General features: G+C 37.3%; 1 protein-coding gene across 1 annotated transcript; it reads left to right on the top strand.

The window, feature by feature from the left end:
• The first annotated feature begins 355 nt into the window (after positions 1-355).
• Positions 356-1,309, top strand: LOC105522605 (olfactory receptor 6P1). The gene has a single exon (XM_011957160.1). It carries the CDS (start codon positions 356-358, stop codon positions 1,307-1,309), a length of 954 nt encoding a protein of 317 aa, XP_011812550.1.
• The last annotated feature ends 13,146 nt before the right edge of the window (positions 1,310-14,455 follow it).

Below are 14,455 nucleotides of genomic sequence, written 5' to 3'. Positions count from 1 at the left end.
AAGGTGCTGTGGGCTTAGGAGTTTATAGTTGTTTCTAAGGGATGTAAAGGAAGAGCACGTCCTGGACAAGAATCAAAATGCCAAGGCAGTTCTGAAATCACTCTGAAAGTATTTCTCAAATACCCACTGTAGTTAAGATCGCTAGGTAATTGAGGACTCAGGTCTGTTAACTTTTCCTATAAGGTGAGAGAAAAAACAGCAAAGTGAAGAGGAAAAATGATATAATAATTAATATACCACTAAGCATCCTCAGTGGTTATAACCTGTGAGAGTATGTTGGCGGTTTGTTTTACCTGTCTTTCAAACCTCTTGTTCTTCCTGTGATTTATTTTAGGCACTCAAGTGGACAGAGACCATGAGAAATTTGAGTGGAGGCCATGTCGAAGAGTTTGTCTTGGTGGGTTTCCCTACCACTCCTCCCCTCCGGCTGCTCCTCTTTGTCCTTTTCTTTGCAATTTACCTTCTGACATTGTTGGAGAATGCACTCATTGTCTTCACAACATGGCTTACTCCAAGCCTTCATCGCCCCATGTACTTTTTCCTTGGCCATCTCTCTTTCCTGGAGCTATGGTACATCAATGTTACCATTCCTCGGCTTTTGGCAGCCTTTCTTACCCAGGATGGTAGAGTCTCCTATGTAGGTTGCATGACCCAACTCTACTTCTTTATTGCCTTAGCCTGTACTGAATGTGTGCTGTTGGCAGTTACGGCCTATGACCGCTACCTGGCCATCTGTGGACCCCTCCGTTACCCTAGTCTCATGCCTTCCAGTCTGGCCACTCGCCTTGCTGCTGCCTCTTGGGGCAGTGGCTTCTTCAGCTCCATGATGCAGCTTCTTTTTATTTCCCAATTGTCCTACTGTGGACCCAACATTATCAACCACTTTGTCTGTGATATTTCCCCACTACCCAACCTCACCTGCTCTGACAAGGAGCAAACAGAGCTAGTAGACTTCCTTCTGGCCCTGGTGATGATTCTCCTCCCTCTATTGGCTGTGGTTTCATCATATGCTGCCATCATTGCAGCCATCCTGAGGGTCCCTACTTCTGGGGGACACCGCAAAGCCTTTTCCACTTGTGCCACTCATCTGGCAGTGGTTGTTATCTACTATTCCTCCACTCTCTTCACCTATGCACAGCCCCGGGCCATGTACACCTTCAACCACAACAAGATTATCTCTGTGCTCTACACTATCATTGTACCATCCCTCAACCCAGTCATATACTGCCTGAGGAACAAGGAGGTGAAGGATGCCTTCAGGAAGACAGTGATGGGCAGATGTCACTATTCTAGGGATGTTCCAGACTGATATACAACAGGTCCTGGGAGAGGCAAAAATTGTAGAATCTTAATAGGGCTTCCTCAAGGAATCAGAATGGGCTTAAAGGGAACATAAATACAATTTGCCAACATTTTCTCTAAATGTTGTCTGAGACCTTCTGATACAAATGAAAGTTTATGAATCATTTATTTTTTTACAGGGGTTTTCAAACTAAGGTTGGACTAGGTACATAAGAATCACCTGGAAATTTGTTAAAATAAAGATTCCCCCCAAAAAATATGTGGAGAGTCTTACTGAGTATGTTTGGAATGTTACCCTGCCATGAATAATTTTCAAAATTTCCTGGGAATAGGAATTCCTATTTCATAGACAGTTTAGGATTCCCTAGTATAGACCAAGCTCATTATTTTATAAGTGAGAAAATATAATATGAGAAAAAAAGGGGACTTACTGGTGGACAGCTCAAGAAAAAAAATTTGGTAGACTTCAACATAACAATTTCAAAGATCCAGATTCTCAAATCCCACTTTCATAAGAAATTGCACAAGTATGTTATACCCCAAGACCTAATTTCATATCATCTTATCAATACCCTTTACCTCTACAAAACTCATGCTCATTGAAAGTCAAAGCAGAGAGAGATGCAGTGCTGATATTCAGCCATATATTCATGACTCAATATGGCTAAATATCCTCTCCCTCTCTCTTCTTTGAATCTCCAGGGGATATAAAACTGGTTGACCTAACAAATATTGACCAGGTAGTAGGTAAAATGTTCTACAAAGCTTATATACAAATCTTCTCCTTCACTATGGCCAGCACCTGTTTTAACTAATTAGTGCCAGGACCATACCAATTGTGAGATATTTTAAATTGTGTTCCTAGTCAAAGGACTATAAGAACAGAAAATGCCTCCAAAAGAAAGAAGATTGAAGAGCCATAGATAGGATGCAGATATCTCTATGGCAATTGGGATGTCTCAGGTTCATAGTCTGAATCATAGGTGTTCTAGCAAGTTCCTTTGATTGTTGAAAATTTACTTGAATTGCTCAGAGAAATTTTGCTTATCTTGAATCTAGGCTCATTTACCCAAATTTCTGCATATTGAACCAAATCAATGATGAATGAACCAACCAATTTAGATGTGGGATATGTGACACAAACCAACCAATTTAGATGTGGGATATGTGACACAAAATAAAAATGCAATGGAACAAATTCCAATAAACACAGATTGTTGATCAGTGCACATTTGCCTATTCTGAGACAGGTTTTGAGGGAGAAAAAGTCATGTGTCCATCAATGCAAACTACTGTATCAACAATCATTTTAGATTTTCCAGTATTAAAAACAAAATAACAATAAAAGATCTGATACTTAAAATACTTTAAGTTGTTTGATTTTCATAAAATTTCTAAATAGCCTTAGAAACATCTCTGAACATAGCTCAATTTCCATTACGTTCTCCTCTCCTTCCATAGAATTATGAGAGACATGGAGTTCAGAATTCAGACCCTAGAATCAGCAAATTTCAATTTGATCCTGGCTTTACTAATAACAAGTTATGTGATCATAGGCAAGAAACTTTACATCTCTGCTCATAATTTCTCTTTGATAATAAAAATAATACCCTTTCCATCATATGGGTTTATTGCAAATATTAAATAAATAATGCATATGTGGGCAAAGGGTTAGCTTTTTTTCCTCTTTGTGGATAAATTTGATCTTGGATTAATTTCTAGTTCTGCTTCCCTAGAAACCTAATAAACATTACTACACAACATTACTTATGGCACAAATTATCTCTGATCAGCAAATGACCCCTGAACTGGGAGGATGATTAATGTGTTATAGATATCTGGTGGGAAATAATAGCTTCAGGCTACTTTTGTAACTTGGCATGTCTTCAGCAGGGAATTCTAGAAGCTATGGATGCCTATGAAATTGTTACAAGTGATATAGGCACTTACAGGGCTTGAGGATTCCAAGTTAAGGTGAACTCTGCACCCCTTGATGAAAATCTTATGTCCTCCCACCTGAGCTATGACTTTAAATGACAGAGTCTGTGCCTTCAACTGCTTTCAGGACTTCTTTCCCATAAGAGAAACTCCTAAAACTGCCCTTCTGGAATGTTGGATTTACTATCCTGTTTCCCTGTGTTAATTTTATGCCAGGTGAGGCCTTTGATAGTGTGTGAGTTTGTTTGCTGGAACCTAAGAAGACCTTCTGGCATGTAATACCGTTAATTCACAGTAAGCATTTAATAAATGCCAAGCTCCATCATTATTATCATTTTATCATTACAAATATCATGATATGCTTCTAAAGGATATGCCTGTTCCATTAATCACGTATTAAACTCACTCTTACTCAAACTGAGATTGGAGAATTGGCTTTCTCTAAGGCACATACAGAAAGGAAAGCTCCAAGCAACTTTGTAACTATGTGGAGTAGGTAACAAGTTGATCAGAAAGTTTAGCCTTCCCAATTGTACAATCTAATATCGTGCCAAGATGTCATCAGATTGAGTCAGTGAAGTTCCTCCTTTAAAAAATGATTAAAACATGCTATTTCTATGACTCTCATCATGTCATAGTCATATTTTTTCCCATTGGGAGATCACAGTGCTTTTGATTTGTTCTTCCTCTACTGTGAGAGATTCCCATGGTGTTGATGGGTAACTACTTACTTCATAGATTTCTTCAAATATTCTATTTTACTCCAACAGTGGTGCTTTTAATATAAAACATGCTTTGCAAATGATTCTTATTTGCAACTCAGTTTCAATTAAGAAAATAAGTGGCTGTTTTTTAGTTGCCTGGCCAAAAGTGACCTCATTTTTCATTGCTATGATAACCTAAATTTTTGAAGCTGAAAACATGCCTGACCCAGGCAATAAACCTACAGTTCTGCCATACAGTTGATATCTCAGCTTCTCCTGAAACTAAGACTGGCTATGTATCTAATATTTTTCCAATAAAACATAAATGGAGTTCTGCTGGAGAGGTTATCTTCTAGAGAGAAAGAGATGGCTGGTGCTGGTGCTAGCACTGCCCCTTTCCCTTTTCTGAACCTGGATTTGATGCCTGGAATTCCAACAGCCATCTAGAAGGTAATAAATATGGGAAGAAAGTTCAACACACTAAGGCTAGAGATGCAGAAATGTATAAAAATCATAGGTATCTAGTCGTATGGCTGAAAAATTGAACTAGGTTGGCGCAAAAGAAATTGTGGTTCTGGACTGAGAATTTTAAACTGTTATAACCAGGCTCAAGCACATCTTTATTAACCAAAATAGGAATCATTACAATCAACACATTGTTGCCAATGAGAAATAAGTTTGTTTATTCCTGGAGTGTAAAATTCCATGCTTTGGGGTTTGATGAACTCTTGGAAAGCATTTTGTGCATGCTGCTGGTTGTGGAAGTGCTTTTCCTGCAAAAAGTTGTCAAGATGTTTGAAGAAGTGATAGTTGTTTGGTGACAGGTCAGGTGACTGTGGTGGATAAGCCAAAGTTTCATAGCCCAATTCATTCAACTTTTGAAGCACTGGTTGTGTGTCATGCAGTTGGATGTTCTGGAGAATTGGGCCCTTTCTCTTGACCAGTGCCGGCTAACAGTGCTGCAGTTTTTGTTGCCTCTCATTGGTTTGCTGATCATACTTCTCAGATGTAATGGTTTTGCTGGGATTCAGAAATCTGTGGTGGATCAGACCGGCAGCAGACCACCAAACAGTAACCATGACCTTTTTGTGGTGCAAGTTTGGCTTTGAGAAGTGCTTTGGCGCTTCCTCTCCATCCCACCACTGAGCTGGTCCTCACCAGTTGTTACATAAAATCCACTTTTCTTTGCAAGTCACAGTGCATTTGGCCCAGGAACTGCTAACAAATGTACAGTGCAGCAGTTGTTCAAGAAGTTTTGCAAAGGAGACGAGAGCTTTGAAGATGAGAAGCATAGTGGCTGGCCATCAGAAGTTGACAACAATAAATTGAGAGCAATCTTTGAAGCTGATTCTTTTACAACTACATGAGAAGTTGCCAAAGAACTCAACATCGACCATTCTGTGGTTGTTCAACATTTGAAGAAATTGGAAAGGTGAAAAAGCTCGATAAGTGAGTGCCCATAAGATGAGTGAAAATAAAAACAAATAGTCGTTTTGAAGTGTTGTCTTTTCTTATTCTATGCAACAACAATGAACCATTTCTATCAGGTGTTAAGGTTACTGTCTCTGTAATGTTGCAATTGAAAAGACTAGCCAGGGAAAAAGCAGGGTTTTTTTTTTTTTTTCCCCCGACATGATATCTGCAATTCCAGTAACTACTACTGGGGCTGTTTTATTTTAGTTTGATGCACTTTGCTTTGTTTTATTTTACTTGATTTTGTTTTGTTATTTTTTAAGGTTCTTAATTTGTACTCAGTGCAGTCAGCTTTTCACCAGATAAAACTAACAGAGAGGGAGCAGTAAAGTAGCATGCAGTGAAGTTTATCATGATTTTAATTTTTTATTATTTTATTGGCCATCTAATTTGTTTTTTAAAAAATTAGAGTGCGTAGCAGTTGTATATATTTACGGGGCACATGACATGTCTTGACAGAGGCATGCAATATGAAAAAAGCACATGGGGTATCAGGATTTTTTGAATGAAATTAATCTTTTTGAAAATAGCAGCACTATTCATCCAATTGACTAAAATGAGCTTGAATTTAAAAAGAAAATAAAAATGTTGTGATCTTTATTTACAAGACACTTTATAGAAGGCACAAGACATGATCATCTGTTTCAAACTTTTTGTGACTTTAGAGAGGATATAGAAACTTTACAATTTTCAGAAAGAATTATAAAATACTAACACAAAAGAAAAATAGGTCCGTAGTAAACTTTAACTTATTCATCTAAACATTACCCTATTTCTTCTCACCAAAGATAAATGCATAATCATTGTGAATATTTTCTCAGAGCCAAACTTCCGACAATATATAAGCATGTGCTTTTTGTCACTCAACTCGAAGATCTAGTCTACCTATTGTTTTTTAATATTAACTCTTAAAACTATTTTTTGACAGAAAATAATGAAAAACTTAGATTTTTTTTCATTTTAAGCACTCGTAGTTCTAACTACATATTTTTGTATTGAGAAATGATTATAAACCAAGAAAAGACCAGGTTTTGTTTATATTTGTTACTCAGTTCACGATACTAGTTAGGAAGATTTTTTTTTTTTTAACTATCTAAGACAGTAATCATATTTTTTTCTACAAATCTCCCCACAATAGTACTTAATGAGCCAGGAGCTTCTGCAATTCCTTATTTTCCTCTCCACTGAAGTTACACATTTTTATTTATTTAAATAAAATGGAATTCAACTCATTTCCTCATTGAGCAGATATTTTAGGTGCCTACTATGTACCAGACATAAAGAGCAATACAAATCCACGTTTTGCTGACTTGAAAGCCATGTCCTCTTTCTTTTCCGTTTCACAGCAATTTTTAATTATCTGTATCATGTTTTCCTTCTCTATTTTAAGAGAATGGAATTAAAACTGAGTGGTATTAAACCCATGTTTCCTATTTACTGAACTTCAGATAATAGTAAATAGGAAACAGAGGTTTAATATCACTCAGTTTGAACCTCCTCTGTTATCAGAAGAGGTTCTTGTTCTTGAAGTCTGTCATCAAATTCCTAAGGGCTGAATAAAACTATTACAGTAAAACTATTCGAAAAGAGTAGTGACATGTGACCAGAATGGCTCCTGACACTTAGAAGGTACTCAATACATATTTATTGAATGAATGGTCAGATTCCTATAGAAAGGTAACACAGAATGTCACCAAAGAACCAGTAATGAGCTAAGAGACTACCTGGAAATAAATGAAGTGTTATCCCAGATTTCTATGGGAAAAAATTTCCTTTTAAAATTTTTTATCAAATTGAAAAATGGTGAGGAGTAAAGAGTGGTTACTCCTAAAAATATGAACTAGGCCCTTTGGAATCTGAGGGGTTTCACTATTTCCCTTAGGGGAATTCTGTTATTTTAAAATAAAGAGCTTAATTTTTTATTGGGAGATGTTACTCTTTTTTGGCTAGTTTTCGTCTTTCCCAACTCCAGAAAAGCACAATTCCCTACAATGATCAACATCCTTCATAGTAGTGCATATCAAAACCCAACAGAGGCTGCTCACTTTCTACTGTAGTCCTAGGTCTGTGGTTCTCAAGCTAATTATCCTGGATGTGCAGGTATCCAAACCCAAGAAGCAACATATACACCTAAACAGATAACTGTCCAATTTCCATGCCAGTTTGTTTTCCATATAATCTTATTGTCATCTACATTCTCTGAGCATCTGTATGCTTCTGAATGTGTACTGGTTGTAGATAATAAGAATAAATACATAGCATGTTCTTACTCTTTTTTAAAAATACATATATCACCTGAATGCAGTATATTCATCGTTCACATCTACTGACTTATTGATGCATTACAGTTACTTCTGTGTATACTTATAAGCACAATACCTGAGTGTGTTTGGAGTTTGCAAATGTGCATGTGCTCATACACTTGGGTCCCCAAATAAGGAAGGGTACTTACCATTATTATTTTCTGAATTACACTGTCTTTTTCTGGAGGACATTATTTGTGAGATTGTTCCTCAGAAAAAGGATACACACACACACACACACACACACACACGCACACACATTTCCCCTCTCCACCTTCCTCTTCCCGTCTCATCGGGGAGGGCAGGCAGTGTACTTCCAGCCAGTCTAAGGTCTCTTTTGTGCCTGGAGACTCCACTTAGCTTGCTAGCTCTTCCTTAATATCCTCCCAGGATCCCCTTGAGCCCTGGAAAGGCCAAATATATTCCTGAAGGCTGTGTCTCTTGGGAGGTCCTTTGTGGATAGAAGGGAGTTGGTTTGTCTCCTCCAGTAGCTTGAAAGCAGGCAGAAGCACAAAGAGCTCCATTCTGTGCCTTCTTCAAGCAGAGACATAACCAGACTTGCCCAGAAACTCTCTAGGCTTATGTACGTTGTTCTCCTTCTCTTGGTCTACATGATTTCTTCTCTTTTCTCAGCGCAAGCTGGCCATCCTTGATAAAGCTAGGTAAGAAAAGGGTTACATTCCCGAGAAAATGGTGAGTTGAAAAAAGACTCTCAGATATTTCCAAAAGCGAATTTAGCCATTGTTTAATTATTTATTTTTATGAAGGAAAGTAGGGAATAATTGAAGATAAATTGTATGTAAATTACTGATTCATCCAAAATTTTATTTTATTGATTTTTAAAGATAGTTTGTCATCTTTAAGCCTATAATGGGTAGTGACACAAGTTATAGATGGAGAGGAATTTAGTATATACATAGATTAATTCCAGTTCCACAAAGATTTTTTTCAGCATCTGTGTATATGTAGCCGTATGAAATATGTTAAGGATTCAGAAATATAGTGTAATATGGATTCTCATGTCATTTTAAGACTCTACTGTGATAACTTACTCTAGGTGAAATAGGCCTGAGTATGAAAATTTCTCGAAGGTCTGTTCTGAAGATGCCTCAACTTAATGCATCTGCATGACTCTGCCTTTCAAAACACAGATTCCAAATATACTCTGACATAAGGGACACAAAGAGAAAGTGGCATAGAGGATGGAATTAATGGACCAGTGTAGATGAATGAACATGTGTATGTGAGAAGGGCTGGATAGAACATAGGTATGTGAGCAAGCGTGTGTGCTTTTATGTTAAATAAGAGCAGGACTGACAAACAAAATGATGTCTGGAGGGTCAGATGGCTTATAATATTACTCCTGCTACATTTTTTCTTTTATTTTTAATTAATATGTACATATATAATTGTATATATTTGTGGGGTATATAGTGATGTTTTGATCCATATAATGAACCATGATCAAATCAGAATAATTCGCATATTCATTATCTCAAACACTGACAATTTCTTAGTGTTGGGAACTTTCAATATCCTCCTTCTAGCAATTTGAAACTATGTTTCATTTTATTGTTAACTACAGTCATCCTACAGTGCTATAGAATACTAGAATTTCTAGTGATAGTGCCATAGAGCAAGAAAAATTCCCTTTCTGTTGTCCTGGTTAGTCAAAAAGATGCATCACATTATGTGACAACATTTGTTTTCAACTTGAAATCCTGAAATAAACTGCAAAGATTAATCATACCCAAATGAGACCCATAGAAATTAAGACACTTTTCCCAAAGGACCTAGATGGAAATTAAGTTATTTCAAAATACAAGTCATGGTTTTGGAAAGTTATAAAGTATAGAGGATCAGGGATATGAAATAGATATTTTTTTGCTGAAGTCTTCAAAGCCAACTCACAATAGAAACAGAGAGGTGCAGAGGGGCTCACTACAAAGCAGCAAGGCATTCTGTCCTACCACAAACCTAGGAGCTGTTACACATATCACCCTGAAGCATATTTGTTCCTGAAAGGGCCTAGGAAAAGGGAGCTGGATTAGAATTGTATCCCTTTAAAACCGATTTGAAGGATTAAGAATGTGTTCCTACGCTTTAGCAAATGCCTTACTATTGAGGGTCCAAGACTGATATGCCCACCTCAGGCTAATCTACGAATTTTTTTCTCACTTTCCTGCAGTGAGGGATTGGCCAAACCAATCCCCACAGAGCTTGTATGGCAATTTTTAAAATGCCTCCATTACCAGGAGCAATTTGACGTTATACATTTTCTTCCCTATACCTCATTTTCCCACAAACAACAGAGCAGGTCATTTCCTAGACCCATTATTATCCTGGGGCTCATTGCCCACTAGCTATGGAAAAGGTCATATCCACCCTCCCTGGGAAATCAGAAAGAGAGCCTCTTGGTACTTTCTGGTGGAAGGCTCAAGGGGAAAAAGAAGATATTCTTATTCTCTGATTGCAGAGTGAAACTAAGCCTTAAATACCAATTGTATTTTCCATAGCCTGATGATATTTGTCCCCATTAAATGTCCCAGTTAAGCTGGAATCATCCAAAGAGGATGATCACAATCTTCAGGGAACTGATAACCTGGATATGTGTGTGTGTTTATATATATATATTCTCCATACATACATATGGAAATTGAGTGGCTTAATCTAAAAAAGGAGAGACATGATGAGACAGGGGTAATGGGGGTGGGGGGGGGAAAGGACCGTATGGTTGCGAGACTTACTTTCAGAAACAGAACCAGGACCTATGAATGTGGGTGCACTGGGGTTCAGAAGAGAAAGCCTTCCACCTCCCAAATCAAAAGTTTCTCTTATTTAAAGTATGGCTAGTTTTATAGATACTGGATTTCCATTCCTGGAAAAAGTCAGGCAAAGTCTGGGTGAATACTTGCATCTATACATTGGTGATTCACAAATGTGGTAGGGAGCTAAATCATGTTACCTCTCAGGTTCTTTGCAGTCCTACAATCCTGTGTTTCTAGAGCTGAAAGATCTCATTCTACTTGCTTAGCAATGTGTGTGTGTGTGTGTGTGTGTGTGTGTGTGTACATGATCAATACAATGGACAAGCAATTGTGAAAGCTAAAAAATATATTTTTGAGAAAATCATAGTTATAAGACTCACATTAACTTTTATGATTCTATTCAAATCAGGCTAAAACTTAAGGTGATTTGTCCTTCTTGAGCTAATAATAATTGGGTCAGATAAGGAATTAATTTGAATGAAGTGTGTAAGATAACAACGAGCTATAGAAGCAATTAAATTGAATGAATTGTATAAGACAATTGGGGATTAAAGCTTGCCAGGGACTAAAATGTAATCATTAATAAATTGCTACTGTGCCACTATATAGTTGTTTAAACTTAGAGAAAAATCACTTAAATCACTCTGGGATTTCCTTATCTGAGGAAAAAAATAAGTTTGGATTAAAATACCACTGGTTTTAAAATGCTATTATTTCATGAGACAAGTCCACAACGCATAACTGAGAGTTGGCTACAAGAAAAAGTGAGACGGTTTAACCTGCTGCTAGGTAATATGGTTGAGATCCAGAGTACTGGAACCTTCAACTGGCTCTTGGCTCTCAGCCCGGTCCTTTGATTCTCCTTAAACTTTCATTCCTTGCCTAGAGTGCCATTAAAACTATTTTTAAAGGTACAATTTAATTCTCAGAAGAAAAAAAAAGCCTCACCCAATTCATAGATCATCCTCTACATACTCATACACAAAAATCAGTGGATTATAAAAAATTAAATTTGCTCTTTAATTCCAATTCTGCCATTAAGCAACTTAGCTGTGTACCATTCAGCTAGACATTTAATATCTTCGCGTCAAGTCAGCACTGTGACATTGGTGCTAACTCTACGATGATGAAGATCAGATAGAATGATGTGAATGTGCTTTCACATACACAAATGTGAGTTACCATCTGGCAGTAAAGATGCTTCCATATATTCAGCAGAGCCTCCTCAGAGTCCAGTTGCTATAAAACTTCCACTGGAAGGAAGGCTGTTAACTCTGTGAGCCTTGCTCTCTTCCTCACAAGCCTGCCCAATGGACTGTCTCAACAGTCTTAGAAGGTATTAGGATGTGACCCACACAATCTAGCCCTAGAAATTTATGGCTAGTTTTAGGAATTAGGAAATCTAGACCCTTATTATATCTACAATGTATGTGCCTTTTGATAAAGCACTCTACCTCTTTATACATTAACTTTCACATTTATCAAAACATAATTCTGTATATACATATGTGTGAATAATTTTGAAACTTGAATGAGAGCATATTGTACTTTGAATTGTTTTCCTCTTCTACTTGACTGCTAGAGACCTCAAAGCTAAATTCCATGCTCAAATGATAAAGCTGCTTAATCAGATGTTCTTTATATAATACTGTATACTCCCTTTCCTTTTTATTTATTTTTATTTTTACTTTGTGGAGCTTCATCTGGACTCTGCTGGAATTAGAGGAAGAATGAATAAATGCATAGCTCTGTGAAAATATCCCCCACTTTATTTACTTATTCTTAAAATTAAATTAGTTGTTTTTCTTTCCAGCTTCACGTCTGAAGCAACTACCCTAAGAATGACAATATCTATTGCAAAGGAAAGGAGAATATATTGCATTATTTAGTAGAATTATTCTAACTATGCTTTTTAGGTTAGGCATCTTCTACAGGACACTGTGGGTGGTCCCAAGAAAAGATGACATTACGGTATAATGTCTTGCCTGTGGTTTTCTAGAATATTAAAAAAAAATAGACACAAAGATTAAGCCCAAGGACGTGACTCCTGAGACTTATATCCTATTACTATGAACCAAAAAAGTGCCTCTCAAATAGTAATACTACCTTCAATAGCTAGAAACATGTTCATTTCATCAATTCATTGAAAAGGATGGTGATGTAGTAAGAGAGAGCAAGATGGAGTCTGGCCTACACTCTTCACGAATAGATTTTAAGTTGGCTTGAAATTTGGACTCAAAGATTTTTTTTTTTTAATCAGGATGAAGAAAAAGATTAGGAGGTTCATGATGGGACTTGCTTGTAAGTCCCACTCCCACACTGCCTAGTGAATACCACGCTGTGGTGAGCAAGGACAGGCTTTGTGTTGACTGTGCGTGTGTTTGTGTTTGTGAGTGTGTTTCTCAGGAGCTGTATTCCAACAGAAAAGAAAATCATTTGCATTTACACTGTAATATATTATTTGCCTTTTCTGGGTTATCTGTGTCCATTTCCTTCTCTAACAAGGAATAATCCTGCCTTTCTATTCTGCCTTTCTTTCAGGATTCTAAAGCTGAAATCTAAGTGGGAAGAGGAAATGGATAGTGTGGGCAGTAGTTTTCTGGCTCTTTCACCTCATGGTCATTCCTTAGGAATTAAAAAAAAAAAACCCTTTCCTAGTTGTCCTACACATTTATGCCATAAAATTGAGCTGTTGAGAAATGGGGAGCAAGAGTAAAAGTGGCTCTGGAGAAGACCAGAAAAGAGAATGGAAGCAATAGGACACAGAGTGAGACCTGAAATGGGAAGGTGTTTAGCATCACTAGATTTGGGAATGATTCTCAGCCTAACACAAAAAGAGGTAACACATTTCGCGAAATTAATGAACAGAAATGCAGAAGAGTCACTAATTTGCTTGTTTTCTCTACTATTACTCCCAACAGATTATGGTTTTCTAATTTAGCACCCTTGGAAAAGTCCCACAGTCCTCTCCCTTTTCTCATTAACAATGGCTGCTGTTTGCACCAGTTTTTTGCTGTTTTTGGCAGGGGTCGAAGTTGGGGTGGGGGAAGCTCTGTGTGTGGGGTAGAGTGTGTGTTGTTTTAAAAGGAGGAGGAGCTATGTATGTGGGGGTAAGTAGAATAGCCTGGAAAGGTAACAGCAAATATCACAGGAACTGAATTTAAACTCTAAATCCCATTTGATGTTCACAAAATGTGAATTCCATTGTATTATCCCCATTTTATAAATAAAGTAACTAGTATTCTAAAAGATTATGTGGTGTTCTCACTTAGCTATATGAAGACAAAAGTTGGATTTGAATGCACTATTGTCAAACTCCTAAGCAAGCATTTTATACAATGGATTGTATTGAATAAAATATTACCCTTCAAGTTATCCAATCAGGTTTGCTCTCTGAAAAGCTGGTGAATAATTGCATCAAACCTGATTTTGCTGTTAGTCCTATGGGTGGGCTCAACTATTGCTTCATTCAAGCTTAAGCACCTTGTTAGACAAAAGCAGGAAAATTCTCTGCATTTTACAGATAGGTGGGGTCATGCAAGCACTGCAGAATCACACAAATTGCTCCTAGAGAATGGGTAATTGGGCCTTCTTCCTCCTCTCCATATTCAGTAAATGGGGATGTTTTGCCTGTAGTGAAAGGGTGGTCTGGAGACCATTTTTTTTGTGTGCCCAAAAGTGATATATTGGCAAAGCACAGAATTAGGATTTAGAAAGTTATAATCTCTATTTTGTATGACCTTGGACAAGTTACTGCTCTTGAAAAAATTTGAAAACAAGTTAAAATATAAGCTCCCTTTTCTCAAAAGCTTTGGTTCTCACCATAATTCAAGAGACAGTAAGATAAAAAAGCAGAGACCTCCTATTGTGATAAATTTGCTGGTGGTGGGCTCTATCAATACAAATAACCATAGACTAGTGCTTGTGTCATGGAAGGAACTGACTTTGTCTGTGCCCACAGCCAGTC

This window comes from Colobus angolensis, unplaced genomic scaffold, assembly GCF_000951035.1.
Source record: "Colobus angolensis palliatus isolate OR3802 unplaced genomic scaffold, Cang.pa_1.0 Scaffold439, whole genome shotgun sequence".
Taxonomy (NCBI): domain Eukaryota; kingdom Metazoa; phylum Chordata; class Mammalia; order Primates; family Cercopithecidae; genus Colobus; species Colobus angolensis.
Note: the sequence above shows the minus strand (reverse complement) of the source record. Positions and strands in the feature narration are given on the sequence as shown.